The 19,370-nt window shown below is 28.0% G+C and overlaps 1 protein-coding gene across 1 annotated transcript; it reads left to right on the forward strand.

Moving 5' to 3' along the window:
• Positions 1-11,456: 11,456 nt before the first annotated feature.
• Positions 11,457-16,308, forward strand: LOC145834357 (uncharacterized). The gene is made up of 6 exons (XM_082941769.1): positions 11,457-11,755; positions 12,466-12,763; positions 13,789-13,984; positions 14,388-14,485; positions 14,798-14,931; positions 15,803-16,308. The coding sequence occupies exons 1-6, from the start codon at positions 11,521-11,523 to the stop codon at positions 15,808-15,810; spliced, it is 969 nt and encodes a 322-aa protein (XP_082797895.1). The 5' UTR covers positions 11,457-11,520; the 3' UTR covers positions 15,811-16,308.
• The last annotated feature ends 3,062 nt before the right edge of the window (positions 16,309-19,370 follow it).

Genomic DNA, 19,370 nt, shown 5'->3' on the forward strand with positions numbered 1-19,370 from the left:
CTTAGCCGACGTTGTGTTCATGCCCAGAAATAAAAACTTGATGACTTTCGCTTCCAGAGGGAACAGCAGTCTTTTTTTTTTGGAACAGTTCTGATTTGGTTCGTGACGACTACGTCAAAATTTGGGACGTTGAAAAAAACGTGGCGTTCCGGCAGTACAGCTTTGCAGGTGTGGTTGCGAAATTAGTCACCTGCTCCACTTTACCCAACCATTTGTGGTTCAACACCGATAATAAAGTGCAGACCGTAGCAGAGGTGGACATAAGAGCGCCTGGCAACAAAACTATAAGTTTTGGACCAGTTAAACCGGATGAAGGGTTGGTGTACCGGCGCTGCTTCGACATCAACCCCGTCGACGAAGTGACGATCGCGGTGGGCGACAAAGACAAACTGCTTTTCTACGACCGAAGGACTGTGACGTCACAGAGCAACGCGCAGCCGGCGAGGTCGGTCGACGTGAGCGCGCTGAACGGGCCAAACTCTTACATCTTGCAGGTTGCGTACAGCCCGAAGATCAACAAGATGGTGCTGATAAACGCCCACAGTTTCACCTGCGACAGCTACTCCCTCCCTTCGTTCCGTCCCGAGGTGGGAGACGCGCGGAAGCTGACTTTCCCGGACAACGCGGCCACCTTAAGCGTGATGAGGAGCCCGTCGTTCTTCGGGAGCAAGTACGCAATCTTCGACACTTTCCTCAGGAACTACTCTGCGGTGTTCGACGTCGAAAGAGCGCGGTTAGTCGGCATGATCACTTTCGATCATCAGAGCAACATTTTCTCCAATGTCATCAGTATGCCGCACCCGCGCTACTGCCTGATAGCGGCAACCAATCAGGATCTGATAAACTTTGTCAGTCCGACCGGTCCGGGCCAAAATGATGATTTTGATCTTGATTAGGGTAGATTTAGTAAGTGGAACAATAGAGTTATTAATATTATTAAATAGCTATGTTTTTTCTTTTTAAACTGTTATATTACTTTATATTCTTGTATAAATTTTGTATAACGTTTGCAATAGATATAACTAAATATTTATAACTGTTAAGTTTTAAATATATCCACTGCCTAATAAGTAAGTAAGATTTTGGAATAAGCTTATTATATAAACTTAAAATACTAAGTAAAGTGCAAACAACCATGAACTAAACTTAGATTTACGATTTTGAATTCTTTTAAGTAATATTTAATGTAAAAGTTAAACTTCTAATACAAATACGCTGTATTAATTTACCTCTGCTTAACTACAATCTTTACCATCAATTAAAACTTAAATGTCCAAAAATATGAAAATATAAGGTTTTTATACATACAAATCGTATCAATTAAAAATAAATATTTTAGTTCAGTTAAGTTTTTTTATTGCTTAAAGCTGAAGACTTACTGTACGCTTTTTATTGGTTAAGTTATAGTATAGTGATGATTAGTTACTTGTTTTGTTTAGTAGTAAATAATTAACGAGTTGTTTTGTACAAACTTGCTTTTAAAATCTTTTACAAACTAAAAATAGCTTAGTTTTTGGTTTAAAAATCTTTAAACCTATAAATATGTTTAATACTACTGATGTTCACATTAGTAACTAACTGTGTTATACTTGTTTTTAAATGAACAAATGAACAATATTTCAAACTTTTGGTGGTAGCACTGTTCGAAAAGTTAAAAAAACTTTTTTTTTTCAAATTATTTTGATACACACTTATAAGAAGCTATGTGCTATAAAATTCTTTTAATACAACAAAAAAATTAAAACACACTACCATTTACACTATTTATGTTTACGAAAGTTAGGAATAACATTTAAAGTTTTCATTTTGTTATTTTTGTTGAAATTTAAAGTTTGTAATTAAAATAAAGATTTTAAAACAGAAAATGAAGCAAAAGCCTTTTTTTTTTTATCTTTTACGAATTTAGAAATGTTTAACAAATTAATCAATTCTAGCTTTTTTTTGTTAAAAATATAAAATTTTAACAAGTGTTTAAAATCAACTAAACAAGCTTTAGTTTACCTAAAAGCACTTTTAGTATAAAACGTTATTAAAGCTTTCAGCGACCAATCTGCAATTGTAACTCCTCTTTTTCTAGTTGGTTTACTAAACGCAGTTTTGGCGCAACTACCAATTTTCAAACTATGCAACAAAACATCGTAAAGCAGTTAAAAAACCGCGAAACAAAAATACAATTTCACCCTGAAAAGTTCGTCGAAAGAAACTACTTCAACGAGTCCATGATAAAGAGGCTGCGAGTGGAAAGGGAGATTCCGTTGGACTTTGAGACTTCTGGCGATATGGTCTACTGCGGATCGTGGAACCACGACGGAAGCTTGCTGGCGTGCGGAAAAAAGGGCAGAGGAGTGGATGTCTACTCGCCTTTCAGAGACTGCGAGAGGCAAGCAGCGATTCCCATCAAAAACAACCACAACTTAGCGGATGTTGTGTTCATGCCCAGGAGCGGAAATTTGATGGCTGTGACGTCAAGAAACAAGAACAGCTTGGTTTTCTGGATCACGACTGCTGATGTGCTCATTGATGATTACGTCAAAGTTTGGGATGTTAGTAAAAGTGTTGCCACCAGAACGTACGGGTTCAAAGGACCGGTTACAAAGTTGATTACAAGTAATGCTTTGCCAAACCATATCTGGTTCAATACTGACAATAAGGTGAAAGCAATAGCAGAAGCTGACATAAGGTCACCTAAATACCAAACACTCAAACTAGACCTGGCTCAAAATGAAATTTTTTTAGGATACAGACGCTTCTTCGATGTGCACCCAGTTGACGGAGTGACAGTTGCAGTTGGTAACAAAAGTGATCTTTTGTTCTACGATCGCAGAACTATGACGTCACAAGCCATTGCTAAACCATTTAAGTCGTTCGACGCTAGCTCTATAAACACCTCTAGTTCTTTTATTTCAGAAATAAAGTACGACCTTGGCGGGTCGAAAATAATTTTCGGAAACAGTTCATACGATTACTACGTCATTGACCTTGACGCATCTGACGTACAGGGGCTACTAGCTTTCAAAAATCCAACGAACACGGTGACAAGAAATCCGAAATTTCTCGGTGACAACTACGTGCTTTTTGACACGTTTTACAAAAACTACTCGGTCTTCTTTGACTTGAAAAAAGCGAAGATCGTGAGTAAATTGAAACTTGCGTACCAGAGAAACTTTTTTTCAAACGTTTTAAGCATACCGCATCCCAATCAATGCATGGTTGTAGTTATATACCAAGATATCTTAAATTTCTTTACTCCAACTGACATAAGTATTAATTAAGATATTAAAGTTTTCAAATAAATTTACCTCTTTTAATACGAAAGTTTTATAATACTTAATAGAACTGTGATTTAGCTAATCAGATATTTTTTAATTGATATTTTAAAGGTTTTGTTAATATAAAGTGATTGTAGTTTTTATTGTAGGCAAATGTAAAAACTAGTGTTTTATTGGTTATTTGATGGTTTTATTAACCAGCTTTATAAATTTTTTTCTACTTCATTTAGAGCTGTATATTTTTACTGAATCAGACTGTGATTTTATATCACAACTGTCAAAATAAATTTAAAACTAAACTGGGATATCAACACTTTAGTATATAAATTTAAATTCGTAAAGCAAGTATAGATTACAGTGCTACTTACTTACTTTTTCTTTTGTAGAAAAAGTTTTTTAACGGAATTACAAAACTTCTAGAACTGAGTTATAAAGTTTTATCAAACTTAGTATAAGTCAATCACATTTGCCTTTAAACTATTCGTTATGTATTACTATTTTAGTATTATACTAAAAATATAAGAAAGTTTACTCAGACATATAATTTATAACATATTTTTTCTAGTTTTATAAACAGTTGAGTTAAAAATTAAATTTATGAAAACTATCAAACACTTTGTTCTATAATGTATTTTTATTTTAAATTTAATCAATACCTTAATATATTAGCAAGTATTTTGTTACATTCATAAAAACACAGTTACACTCATTTAAAAATTAGTTTAGTAAAAAATTAAACGTTTAACGTATTATTTTAAAAATTGTTTGCTTGAAGTTAAAATTGAAAAAAAAAAATTCATTTCAATCCTAACTTTTAAGTTAAAAATAGCAATAGAGATAATCTTGAGAAATATTTTTAATAACCGTAATAAAAATTTTCAAAACTAGACTAAATCGTCAATATTGTGTTTTTAAAAATCATAACTCACAAAATACTTATTATATTTTAACAAATTCAACTTGTTAGACAGTTCAAAAAAAACAAAAACTAAAAATCTTGTACAAAAAATGTTACATTAAGTTATTAAGACTAAAGAGAATAGTTATATTGTGAATAGAAATAACATTTAGGTTTAAAATTTTCAATATAACATTAAAATATATTTAGTTGTTTTTTCACAGGTTTTTATTAGTTTATTGTAAGCGTCCATTAAAAATAATGCACACTGGCAAATGATAGAACGGAATGGTAACATGACAAACTAAATTCTCAGGCCAAATCTCAAAAATGTTTGTTATGTTTACAAAAGCATTTCTACTAATACGAGCTATTAAATAACCAAGTATTTTTAACACTAAACTTTTATTACAGTACACAGTGTTCCGTGCACTAGTTATATTTACAATAAACACAATGGAAAAAATATTCATACTTATAGAGTTACTAATTAAAACTAAAACCAAGTATGATTAGAACAAAATTAAACAATGATTATTGTTTTATCTATGTTATTATTTAGTGTTCAGTAAGTTTTATAACTTACTCTAAGATTAATTACTCATATCAAATAGATACAAATATATTTAGACAAATATATATTATTTACGTAAAAGTTACCTTATAATTAAAACAACAAAGTAAGTTAAAACATGATAGCAAATTACGAGTATGATTTCAGGTAAGACTTGATTAAATCTTTGCATTTATGAATTAGTCCTAATCTATAATTAGTTCATACTTTAAAATCAGCAGACACTGTTATAAAATTTCCACTTTACTTGAACTAAATATATTTCATCTGGTTTGTTTTGTTTGGTGTTCAAAATCATTAACTTGTCGTTAACATTCTTCCAATTTCCCGTAAATGGGAACGGATCGGAAAAGCACGGCGTCACATTAGCACAGATGGTCTATACTTAGTTTGTTGTTTAATACATAACGTTACTTTTTATTCAAATGATGTGTACTTGTTTGAATAATTTTGTATCTCCTTTAGAAATAATTAATCTTTGAGTTAGTTTATATGTGTTTTTTTATTATACAGGCTCGAGGGTCGCAGTTTTACCTTTCGATTTAGATCCTATATAAGCTTGGTTATTACTTATTATCAAGCACTATTTATCAAAATTTTTATCAAAGTGTCGAAAAAATGTTTTAATGCTGTTTTATTAATTAAACTAAACTTAAAAACTAATTGATATTTAAGCCAACTAGATTGCTTTGTTTTAATGTTAAGTTTGACCTTTAAAATAGTTTCTAAAATTCGTTAATTAAGTTTATACAGTCACCTATCTCATGAGTTCGCATTTTGAACAAAACACAAAAGTGCGAACTCAAGAAAACATGATCAATATTTGTTTTCAAAGTGGCTAATTTAAATGTCTTAAAAGTTATTAATTTATGAAGAGATATAAAATAAAATTTTGAAGTCTTTTATAAAGCAATTTATTAACAACAAAAAGTGTCCTGTCAAACCTAAAACCAAGCTACTATTTTAGCTATGTTTTCGAAGCTAAAATAAAACTTTAAAGTAAACTACATTGTTTGACATTTTCAATCAAAACACTGCCTTGTTTATTTTTAATTTCTAACTATAAATCTATTAGTATTTTTGAACGCTTACATAAGGTTTTTTTAAAGCTATATTAAAAATGAAAGATCTTAAATAAAAAGTTGCAGTTTTGTTAATACTTAATTAGTAATAGAGCTTTTATAAGTTAAATTTTAAAAAACTAATTTGCACTTTGATCAAAACGTTTTTTTTGGTAAAAAATATGAAATCGAATTTTTCGAGCTTGAGAGGAGGATAGCTGTACTTGTTGCTAAGCAACGTCTACTATTAAGTTATTACGAATTTTATTACGAGCTTTACTTAATCTATCGTTATCGAGCGTAATATAACTACAATTACATTATTAATTAGTTATTTAATCTTTATTTTACCTTGTTGTTGCAAATAAATATAACGAAAAGTTATACTTATAGCTTACACTTTTCTGTATTTATCTAAAAATAAGTAAAAATTAATTAGCACAAACGGTTTAGCTAGCTAATTAACAACCTTTATGTTCATTTATTTTTAGAACATTTAGAGAACATTAAAAATTCTAAAGTTTTTTTTTATTAAATTTTGTTATAGAAAAATTATTAGTTGCTATTTCAGATGTTATTCTAAGTATACAATAAATAAACTGAAGATAAAAACACAACAGGTTAATTTCGTAGTTCTATTTTTCTAAAATAAACAAAATATAACATTTAAATAAAAAAAATTCATTAACAGTTTTAAGATTTTTTCAGTAATTTGCTCAAGTTTTATTATTTTAGTTTTAAGTGTTTTATAATATTTTAAAACCATTATAAAGTTTTACTACTGAAGTTTAGAAATGTAAAAAGGACAAATTTTCATTGGAGCAGTGTTTTTTCTCAGTTTATATAACAATTTTCTTCATACGACAGCAACTGATGAACTAAAACAAAGTTTCTAAAGTATTTAGATTCAGACAAGATTTATATAAAAATGCTTAAATCAGTCCAGGACACAGTCAATTTTTTATTAAAGATTTTTCTTCTGCATCAATAATTAAAAACTTTAGAAAACGTTTAGAACTTTTTTAATATGCCATAAATTTGTAGGCTTTTAAAAACTATATTTTGATTTTTTCGAAGTGCTTAGATTCATTAAGTTATTTATGTATACTTATTAAAAAAAATTGTCTAAATGCATTTTTTTTTCACTGTGTAGAATAGTAATGCTTAGTATGTAACTAAAATTTTATTTCTTTAAAATTTAAATATTTTGTTTTACATTTAGTTTATACCTAAGTTTCTTTTATAGGTGTAGTTTTTAGTATTCACAAAAATGTTAATTAAATGATAAAAAAGCACTCAAAAAATTTGGTCTAAAGACCTGGTGTACGAAATAATATTTCGGTCATCGAACCGTACACCACATGCTTTTACAATTTTTTACGAGCTAAATAAATAAATATTTTAAACTAATCTTTAATTCTTCAGAAATAAAACAACCAATCAAATGAAAAAATAGAAAGACAAATTAAACGAAAACTAACTAAGTTTAAGTTTACTTAATAAAGTTTTATATATCATGTACTAAAAAACTTGTCTAATATAATAAAATTGAAAATACAATCTAAGCCTAAAACTTAAAAGAATAAAAATAGAAGTAGAGAACATTTTTAGACTTAGCTACTAACTTTAACTCAATTTATAAATCAAGATAAAAAATACTTATTGCAGGAATGAGAGTACTTGAAGTATAGGTCACAATTTTTTTAAAAAAGGTAAAATTGTAGTAAGCTGAAACAATCTTAGGTTGAACTTTATCAGTGTTTTATGCTTAAAGTTTACCTTTTTTTAAAATAATTTATTGAAACACTTAAAGAAGTTTATATTTGAATATATACATAAAAAAAATTTTATACAGTTTTATAACTTTATAAAGAAGTGAGTTTAACAATAAAGTAAACTTAACTTTTATAAAAAATAATATAAAAATAAGTATATAAACATAATAGTTTATTTTATTTCGGCTATGACCGATTTTCATTTTTTTAGCAAGTTTTCTCTGCACTTTACATTAATTCATATGTACACTAATGTACACAGAAGCTTATTTTTGGAACTACTTTTTTAACTAATGATCACTTTAGATGTAGTGTAATCAAAGCATAACTTTTTATTATAATTGTTTTTAATTTTCAATCTTACTTAAGTGTGTACAGACACATCAGAAACAAAATAAGAACATGACATAAGCTAAAATATTTTTGTTCAGAAAACAATTACAACTTTTAAAGTAAATTTACTGTTCAATTTGAATTTATTTTTATACACACCAATGTGCAAAGATGCTCACTTACCCATTTTTATGTTTTAATCTATTTTGGTAAACTGTAGTTTAAGCATAGTTTTCTATAACTTTTATATTTTTAATTATGAATTTACTCTTTCTAGAGTTTATTTTACAAACTAAGATTCAAAATTTATAAAACCTACAAAACTCTTATTGTAAATATTCAAAATTTACAAAATCTTATTCAATATTTTTGAATAAGATTTGTTTAAGCACTGACGAGGTCTTTGACCGAAACTTAGTTTGTAAAATAAATTCTTGAAAGAATAAATTCATAATTAAAAATATAATAATAATAGAAAACTATGCTTAAACTAAAGTTAACCTAAATAAGTTAGAAAATAAAAATGCGTAAGTGAGCATCTGTGCACATAAAATTAAGATAAAAGTTTAGAAAACAGTGTATTTATTTTATAAGGCAGTTTTAAAAGTAACTTTTCTTGCTACTTTTGTTTTTTGTAAGTATAGGTTTTGAAAAACACCACTATCTTTTTAGTTTTTTACAAGATTTACAAGTAGTTTTACAAATTTTATTATCGTATCAACACCAAAGTAGAGAAAAAATATTGCCGAGCTAAAACCACTAAAAGGTATAATTATTAATATACCTGTTTACGAACAAACAATATAGTTAAAAAAAAATAATATAGATTGTATATTTTCTATTGATTATATGTAGTACATAAGGTTTAAAAACAATATAATCATATCAATAAAACTATAGTTTATCAACTTATATAAATAAAACTTGACAAACACTGTTTCAAATATATTGTTATAACTACTTTTTTTTAACCTTTTATATATTATGTTACATAAATGTCTTTAAGTTAGCAAGAACTTTATAATTCTTTAAGCTTAAAAGAAAATTATCGTTTAAGATTATTCAAAACAAGTTTTGCTTATTAATTCGATCAGTTAGTAAAATAAAGCACACATTTTTTTAGTTCAAATTAATTGGAGATACTTTTATCATGAAGGAATGAAATTTGAAATTATGTTTCAAATCTACTATAAATTACTATAAAAATCAGAGTAATAACAATTTGATAGAAACATTTAAAGAAAAACGTTGTAATAAAACCACCTAGAAAATTATAATCCTTTATATAACTAGTTGTAAATTACAAAAATGTTTAAACTTAGAATTAAGTAGAGAGACGTTAACTAAACCATGAAAGCTTTTGCTATGTTGGTTTTTTAAAACACTTTGATTCCGAATAAACAGTATAATACAAAAAGAAGAAAACTTTAATTATAGTTTACATAAAATTGAGCTATATAATCTGTAGTCATTTGTTTGATACATAAAAGTAAGTTTGAGAAAAATTGCGCTACTATAAATACTGTTTATATTCAACAACTTACAAACCTTTTTTTGAAATTTAATAAAAGTTTTAACACCGTCTGTACTTTTAGAAAATTTAAAACTAAAAACATGAAGAAAATAAAGGAGAAAAGTGTTCAGACATACATTAAAGTTTATGAGAAAATTAGTGCGTCCAAAAACTTATGTTTAATTCTAGCAGCAAAAACTCTTTAAAATTTTCAACGTTTACTTTTTATTTAATAAGATTTTTATGCAACAGTGACTGTTGTTTGAAGCTAAACAAAATTTAGTAAAGTTATTATGCTTTTTTTTTTTTTAATATAACTAATATTTTATCTGAATACCTTTAAAACAGTTAAAGAGAATTTAATAAAATAGTAGAGCTTATAGAATTATCTAAATACAATATCAAAAAATACATTAAGTAAACAAAATATTTATAACCATATAGTAAGTTTCGAAAAATTTAAAAATATATTAAAATTAAACTATGAAAGTTTTAAAAACTTTGTCAAAAATAGTTTCAAGTTTTATTAAAAAGATTAAAACTAAAGTTTTAAACAAGCATACTTAAACTTATTAAGTATATTTTAAATACAATATGCATTCTTAATTAAAAACGTTTTATTGTTTTTTTCTTCAAATGTTGGTTCTTATTACACGCTGTCACCATTTAAAATGGGAGAAATGAAAATGTGATGTTGTAAAAAAGACATTAAGCTTAAACTAACACCAAAATTTACGTAAATCAGACTTTTTGTCGAACATATTAACTTTGAACAGAAATGAGCCGTTGATAGAAGCGTGATGTAACACACACATATTGTGTGCAGTCATGCGTGGAGCAAATTGACTTTGCTAGCACTAGTTTGAGAGGGAAAAGTAAAAAAGTCTTTCTGTTTTGCGCAGTGGTAGAAAAAGTTTAAGGTTTGTCAAAAAGCCTTGAAGCACTTTTGTTTGATTTGCATGTTTATTTGAAAACCTATGAATTTTTGATTTAGTTATAACGTGCTTTTGTTATATTTGTTTTTATTTGAAAAAGAACATTAAGTGTTCTAATCCATTAATTATTACAAGTGTATTAAGACTTCATGTTTTTATTTTGAATATTTGCACTAGTTTAAGACTGTTTAAAACTTTGTTTATGCCTTCTTATGAAAAATACTTTAAGTGGATATTTGTTTAGATAACAACTGATACTATACCTAGATTAGTCAAAAAACAAATTTTAAAACAGTTTAGTTTTAGAAAGGTCAAGATTGAAATTTTTCTCTAAGAGAAACTACTTGTAGTCTGCAGAGGCAAAATAAATTGAATTAAACCAAACAGTTTTAGTTTTAAAGTTAAGTTCTTGAGATACTCGTAGTTACAGTTCTTTCTTTACACTTTAGTAAAAACCCTAGACGCTTTAAATAATTAACTGCTCAAACCGAAAAGCACTTTCAAAAGTTTTGAATTGTCTCTGTAGTAAAGCTGCTGAATTATTCATTGCGACAGTAAGTGCACGCACCAGCTGCCATTAGAAAAACTAGTGAGAAGGCTGCAAAATACTTTCGGCGTTACTAAAACTAAGACTGGTTTTGATGACTAACTCAAGTTTTATTTTTATTTAAATAAAGATAACTTTTGTTGAAAACGTTATAAAAATGTTTCGTCACAATTTTTGATAATACAGTTTAGAAACAAAAACAATTTGCTATGATAATTTTAGATCAACAAAATTTTCAAGCTTTATATGAAACAAAGTAAAAACCAACGTTTTAAAAACGTATGTGCTGATACAATGTACATAATTAAAAATTGAGCTTATTTAGTTAGCAGCTTTTATTATGAAAGAAAGTATTAAAAGTTTTGATAGTGAAACCATTTAAAAAAATATGAGACTAAACACTACACATTAAGCAAGTCTAGAAAGAATTGTTCAACTATATAGCGAATATCTTTCATAATAGTCTTATTTTAACATAAATTTAAGTTATTTTAACTTTGTTTATTCTGTTTGTTATTTTACAATATGCTTTTTTGATCATTTTTGGAATGTCCGGCAGAGCCATATTTAAATTTCCAAAATGTCTTAAAACCAAACCAAAACAAAAGACACAAAATGATGAATGGGATCAACCCGTGGGTGAGCGACCTCAGGAACTCCGGGTACCGACCCGTTTCGAGAACGGGGCTTCCCCCCTTGAGGTCCCAATACCACATCCGGGGCTTCAAGCTGGGTAGGATATTCGCGACGCTGGTGCTGGCTCTCGCCCTGACATCACTGCTGTACTGCAGCAGAACGGTGACGTCATACTCCTTGATGCCACCTATCGAGAGAGATTACCATCCGGGAGGTTAGCTTCTTTTGCTGAATAAAATACAGACTTGTACTGGTTTATTGATAAACAAAGTTGTGGTGATTTTTATTTTAACAATTTAAAAAAAATGTAAAAGTTTTTATTAGTTATAATAAAGCTATCTAGTGAAAAAATTAAATTAAAGTTCAATGAAAATTTTAATTTGTTGTTGACCTTCAGTTTTTCAAACTTTATAGCGCTTTCACCAAAGTATCTCTTTTAACATATGCTGAACTTTATATGTTAAATACTTGTACTAGTTTATGTTAATAGAGGCAACTCCTGAATTTATTTGTATTTTTTTAGTTTTAGCGACTTTTAAGCTAAAACAGTAGATTTAATTTTGTTGTCTCGTTAATATGTTCATATAAAACTTACCGATAAACAACAAATTTATCATCCATATTAAACTTTAATTTTTTTTTAATTTAATCACTAAAATAAAAATTTAAATGGGTGATAATCCTTCAAGTAAACATTAATCAATAGCAGTAAACATTTTCTTCTTGTTGTTATTACTATTTTCATATTAATCACTTTCATAATTACTTTTTTGTTGTTCTTGGTAGTTTTTTGTTTCATTCTTTAGCTTAACTTTCAAAAACTATAAACTTTTGATCCTCATTTTGTAGTCTCGGACATTCAGTTAGTTATAACTTTAGTACTATAATATCACTTAGAAATAATTGATGTTTTTTTTTTTCTAGAAAACAGTTCACCCTCGCACAATCATATTCTAATCGTAAGCGACCACTACGAAGTACAAGAGTTTTTCGGAGAAACTTTTTCGAAAAATCCAGACGTCTTCTACTCGACGAGGCCATTTGCACCTGTGTTTAGCAGCTGTGGTAATAACCAATTCAAAGCAGATCTCCTGGAAGACTATTTCAATTGTAGGCTGAAAAATCAATCATACTTATACGAAAAAGTGGGCTTCAATGAACGTGTGGGCAGTGTATCGGACGATGTTAACAAAAGTTGTTTTGAAAACAACTACTGTTTTAGGTTGGTTAACACAATTTTTTTAAAGTAGTGTTTAACACGTAATAAACAATTTTTCTTGTATGATGTAAACCTGTATGTTTTTGGCGAGCTTGAAAAGTTTGCTTAATTTAGGATAAAAGGAAGAGATTCAGGTGTAAAATTTTGCAAACGTTTATTGTGGTAAATTGATAAACTTCGATGAGATAAATTAACCATATCACTTTTACTTTTTAGTCTCATGCCTTTATAAGCATGTTAATAAGCAATAAGTAACGCTTGTCTTATCGAAGCCCGCCAATTTAAAGCAAAAAAAAATTGTGTGTATAAAAACCAAGTCACTAATAACAGTAAATACTTTAAACATTAATTTTGTTACTAAGTTAAAAGTTTTTGCAGTTTACTGAAGCCCTTGTATTTATAGATATATCTTTTTAACTAAAGGTTTACAATTTATTTAGCTCTTGGTTTCCTAAACGTTAAATTTTTAGTATGTGATTTTGTTTTTGATATATATACTTTAAAAGGTTTTCTATACTTCATATTTTCGTTAGTTCTAAAAGGTGTTGTTTAGAAAACTAAACTATAATAAATTTTTTGCTTATATATAAAAGTATATAGCTTTATAATACAACTTGTGTGTAATGTTTCTTTGTGGTTATATTTTAAAATACCCTTTTTTATTTAAAATACACTAAGTAATACACTCAGTGTTTTAAAACGCTTGATGTTGGTATTGAATAACACTATATCAACTTTCTACACACACACAATACAACTTACCTTGTGTTTGTTGAAATAACTTTGTATTATTTAAAGTTCTTTTTCTGATAACAATCATTGCTCAAATTAAAATTTGTCTATTAATTAACCTTTTGTTTGCATATATTTGTAATAGATTGTTATACAAGGAGTAATAAAGCTATTCAGTAACTTGAAAAAAGTTTTAAACGAACACTTACTATTATCAAAAAATTGTCCTTTTATTTGTTTTTATTGAAAAACTAGCAAAAGAAGTTCTTTATAAACTAAATATAAACTGTCCACAGACACCACAACCGCAAGCTTTGCGGCTTGTGCGAACACGAAACCGAGCAGGACAGTTGCGAGGGTTGTGGAGCGACAGACGTAAGCCTGGCGTCTCAAGTTTGCTCCCACACCAAAATGAGAGCCGCCACAGTTGAACTGAGATCTTGCGGCGCCTCGTGCCTCGATCAGCTTTTGAGCAGAAATGATAATATAAAAGTTGGTGCTTGAACTGAAAGACAAATTGAGCGTGATTTACAAAGTTAATTAAAAAGTAGATTCGTTTTTAATTTTAAAAGGAGTATTAATTTCGAAAACGACTGATTAGTTTTGAACTAATTAGATAATAGGAAGTTTATTACATAATAAAAAAGTTTATATTTATATATATACATAGTTATTATTTATATTTAAACAAAGTTAAATGTATTTAACTACTGTTTATAGATGTAAACTTTTTACTACACAAAGCTCAAAAACTTTTTTTTTCTGTTAAACACATACAAATGTTTAAAACCTTTTCGTCTATACTTTTAGTATTGTACTATAAATATTTGGCTACATATCTTAAAAAAAGTTAACCTTACAGACGTATTTGTAACTAATGTGTAAATTTACGCAGATTGTTGCAATAGGATGTGCGGATTGCAGCTCAAATGTTTCAAATTGCAAAACTAAAAATAGCAACTACCTCAAAAGTTTCAACCACCTTTCATTCACGTAAGTTAATTGGATTTTGATTTTCCAACAATCTTAAACCGGGAGCAGCTGACTTAACTTTAATTTAAATATTTTTGCTTAAAAAGTATTGGAATTTCTTAATTGCTTATAACATAAACAGTAACGTACCTTCAATTTTTTTTTTCTAGAGAATGTTTTAAAGCTTTTTTGTAAAACAAAATAAAAAACAGCTAAAAAGTATTCTCAGTATAAAGATAATTTTACAAAGACTAAGGGCTTTTCGAACTAAGTCAAACCAAAGTAGCAAAGATAATAATGTTGGTGTTATTTTGATTATGATATAAATTTCAGGTTAAATTCATTTAACGAAGACAGACTTCTGGCATTTAGCAAAATAATTGAGTACTCAGATCATCAAACAAAAAAAGCTCTGCAAGCAAGCGAAATAAATCCAAAGTTGCAAAAGTTAAGGAGAAAAAGAGAAGGTTAGTTTGCAAAAAATCGATTGAATAAAAAGCTTTGTAAAAATTGCACAAATTAAAACAAACAAAACTTAAGCTGATTTTATAACTTAGCGCAACGTAATGCTCACAAGTTAAACTTAATTGAGTCAAACGACCAACTTAACAAACCTCGACTACCTCACACTACTAAACATTGGAAACATCTAACTTATTTTACTAAGGTTTGTGTGTTGACCGCAACAATTGTCTGACAAATTTAAAATTTTCACTTCCACTCTTTACCGCCACAAATTAAAGGCATGACAAGAACGCACAACTAACATCACGCGATTATGGTTAAACTTACCTGTTTATTTATTACGTATACTACACACGATTATCACAGGTCAATACTTTGTTGTATGACGTAACACCAAGTGGGTTTAGTAAACTTCTGATGAGCAAAAAATTTTGTGCTTGTTGTTCGGCATTTTTTCTGAAATTTCTGTTTTTTCGAAACCCATGAAAACGCATGCACGTATATTAGAAGTCATGTGCTTAACACTTGTGGTCTTATCACGCTTTTTTTGGAAATAGCTGCGCTAAACATTGTTTAAAGTGTTTTTCAAACTCAAAAAAAACTTTCGATGTTTTAATCTAATGCAAATAAAAAAAGACATAGTTTCTTATGATGCTTTTTATAATTTACTGTAACTAAAATCCTGTTTGTTTAATATTTTATATAAAAGTAGTAATCGCTAGAGTATAAATAAATGTTACAACAAAAATAGACAAAAAAATAAGTTACCTCTTCACTTTTTATGCTAAAAATTTAATTTAAACTTGCAAGTAGTCAAAAGAAACATAAAACTACAAACTCACCATGTTTATAAATTGCTTTTTTAATCAACAGCAAACTGAAAAGGAAATGAGAAAACGGCATCATGTCGCACAGGAAAGGGAGGAGTAAAGAGATCCAATAGCTTGTGTATTAAATGACCTTAATTGTACAGTGAAATTGTTTGTATTGTAATAGTTCTAAGATGCTACAAAAGTGAAGGAAAATTTGAATACTGCTTGTCAATTTTTATAAAACTTGTCGATAAGTCAGTATAACTTTGTTACATTTTATCAGACTAGGTACTGAAATAGATATCACAAATGTACTCTGCTGTTTTTTTTTTGATTCACTGCTTTTTTGTTTTGCGACTTAAATATTTCATATTTTAACTACAAGCTACTTCAACCTAAACGTTAATCCAGTTTTGTAAACCGTTCCAAAAAGTTGTTAGTTCTCGTTTTTAATTTTTTTTCTTTACTGTTATTAAACTATAACATTAAATAAACTCTTGATCTAGGCATAAAACAATCACTTTTCGTAAAGCTATGAAAGATGAATAAAATGTTATAAGTGAAAAATTTTTAGTGGTCAACTGGTTTGTGCTAAAAAAATAAATTTTATTTTCAAAAAGTCTTCGTTTTCGATTAGAAACCGATTGACTAAAAGTTCCAAAATTTACAAAACTTTTAAAATTTTAATAGAAAAACAAAGCTAATACTTTTTAAGTTTCAAGAAAATTGATACTGTGAAAAGTACACAAGCAGTATTTTTAGATGCTAAACAGTATTTGTATAAATCGTTGTTTGTAAAGATGTGCAAAGAAATTTATCAAAGTGTTTACAATAAGTTGACAACAGTAAATCACTGTTTTTAAAGTTTGTAACATTAAGATTAAAAACTTAACTTTCTAGTTCGAAACTCGTTTCTATACTTAAAACAACTTTGAAAGTTATTAAATCAAAAACAGTTGCTTTATTTACAAATAAGTAGGACTATTTAATAATAAATTTTGCCTACTTTTTGTTAGTAAATGGTGTTGTTAAAAAAATGATTTTATAATCAAAGAAGATTGCACTTATCCTTTTCTAAAGGAGTTTTTTTATGTAAGTATTTTTAACCTAAGTAAGTTTAAAAGTAAAAAAAATCAGTGGTCTAAAGTTGCAATTGTTTAATACAGTAGGTGCTGTTTTACAAAAACAAATATTAGATGGTTGATGTTTACTGAAAAATAATTTTCTTTTTTAGTACAAAAAATACTGAAATAGCACTTATACTTTCAAAAGTCTTACCCCGTTCCGATCAAACGTATTTTGAAAACAAATAAAAAAAGTTGACTTAGTGACTGATTTGTTAAGTTTAATTAGGTACAATAAACGATTTGCAAACTTGCAATATCATAAGTTCTTCAATTGTTTACTTAATTAAGTTGCAAAACTTTGGGACTTAAAAATCTTACGTTTACAAGCTCTGTAAAACATTTATCTTTCAACTGTTTATAAAACTAGCAAGCTACTTTATACATTATTCTTTTCTGTTTGAATTTTATAATAAACCAAACTCATGTAGTTATTGAGTTTTGCAAGTTTCAAAACTACGACCAATAGATTTTTTATATTGACCATTTTAAAGTTGTTTCAATTTTTTGGAAAACTTTTTATAGGATATTTTAATACTTGCTTAAAATTTGACTGTTTTGTAATTACAATTTTAGCTATGTTTAAAATTAAGTAAATTATCCAAAACTTTTTTTAGTAGCACCTCAAGTAGTTTAGTATTTTAGTGCCTCTTTTTCTCTAATATTTTATACTTTTATTGATACAAAATCTATTAAATGTAAAAGTATATTATTTAACAAAGATTACACTTTTTATTCATAATGTTTTTCATAAAGTAATTTTTTAGAACTCAATATTTATTGAACATTTTTTTAACAACGTTAAAAGGGTGTAAAAAGTAGAAATACTTAGTTTTCCATGAATGCAGGTTTTAAATAAACACAGGTCAATTTAAAATTAGTTAAGATTAGATTATAAGGTACTAACATTTTGAATTAATGACTCGATTTATAAAAAAACTGTCAATTGAAATAACTAGCCGTAAACTTATGTTCTATGCGTATTGAGGCAGTATTAAACAATATTACACAAACTTCCTCATCAGCATAAATTATAAATTTTTATGTATTGGTATGCTATGCATATATGAGTTATTAATAATGAAAATATAATTTAAAGAAAGTATTTTTAGTTTAACTATTAGCAGATAAATTTACTTTCGTTATTGTAAAAAATTTTACACTGCCATACGTCATATTATAAACTTTCTAAAACATTTTTTTTTTAATTTTAGTTAAAAACTATACTTAGGATTGATCAAAGTGTATTTTGGCAAATCGAATTAGCAGACTATCGTTATCTTTTAAGTCATCAATAAGCAGATAAAATGGCAATTAGTTCTTATTCTAGTTATGAGAAGTCTGAAATGGAGAAGCAAGAAAAGTCTGTGCTTAAAAGCCGTTGTAAGAAATTACGTAGTGTTACAACAGAGTCATCAGTGAGTATTTAAGAATACATTAGTATTTTAAAGATATTTTATCTATACATTTTATCATGAAACTAAAAACTCCTTACTTCGGTACAAACTAGATAAAGCAATTATGTAGTCTGTGTTTAAAAAGTAAACTTTTACATACATACTTTTACTAAAAGTATTTCTGCTCGTTTTGTATTTTAACAGAAGTTATATATTTGTGTCTCAAACTTAAATATTTTTTAAATGTTTTCGTGATGCTTTAAAAAAACTTTTAGTCATAAAGGTATATACTGATTGCAATTCTTTTTAAGCTGGACTATATTATCATTTAATACTCCCTTAGGTTTGAAAACAATTTTACTTATGAAATATAAAACAAACTAGGAAAGCAAGTCTTCGAACTCCAAACATTCATCGACTGAAAAAAGTTCGACTGCTCGAAGGAACAATGTCGTTCCTTCGAAGAACGAGATCGTTCGAGGAAGAAAAAAAGTTAGAAGCCTTGCCCCGAAGTGTGCTGGTAGAAAAGACGAAGGGAATGTTGATCAAGAGAAGCTTGTTTTAGCAAGCCAGAGCAGGTAAAATTATGATTAATTGAATAAGTTTAATACTTTTTGAACATTATCAAGTCACTAGGAACTTACATTCTTCTTTTCTTCACCTTTAGTATGATTTGCAATGCTGCTTTATTCTAACTTTTAATCAATCTGCAGGAAGCAAGCGTTGAAAAACGAAGTTACTAGGGAGGATGTAACCAGGGAGATAATGGAAAATTACCGGGTTGAAGGTAAAAAGAGCTGGTTTCAGAGAGTGAAGGAATGGTTGGCATCTCAGCCGGGTGTTTCTCCTTCCTGCTACAGCAGCCACGTGGAACAAGGGGGGCAGCAAAGAGAAGGAACAAGCGCGAATATTTGTCATGACATTATAATGGTCAGTTCAGTTTTAAGGATTTTAAATTGTTTTTAAAAACTACTAACATGATTACATTAAGAAGTAAGGTTTTTAAACAATGATTAGTTTTATACCAACCTTCCTTTTATAGCTACTAATTTATTTGTTGTAGGTATTTAGGTAGCTTAAAAATATTTTTGTGTGCTTAAGGTTTTAA

Source organism: Thalia democratica, chromosome 4 (assembly GCF_965202585.1).
Source record: "Thalia democratica chromosome 4, ktThaDemo2.hap1.1, whole genome shotgun sequence".
In the NCBI taxonomy this organism is placed as follows: domain Eukaryota; kingdom Metazoa; phylum Chordata; class Thaliacea; order Salpida; family Salpidae; genus Thalia; species Thalia democratica.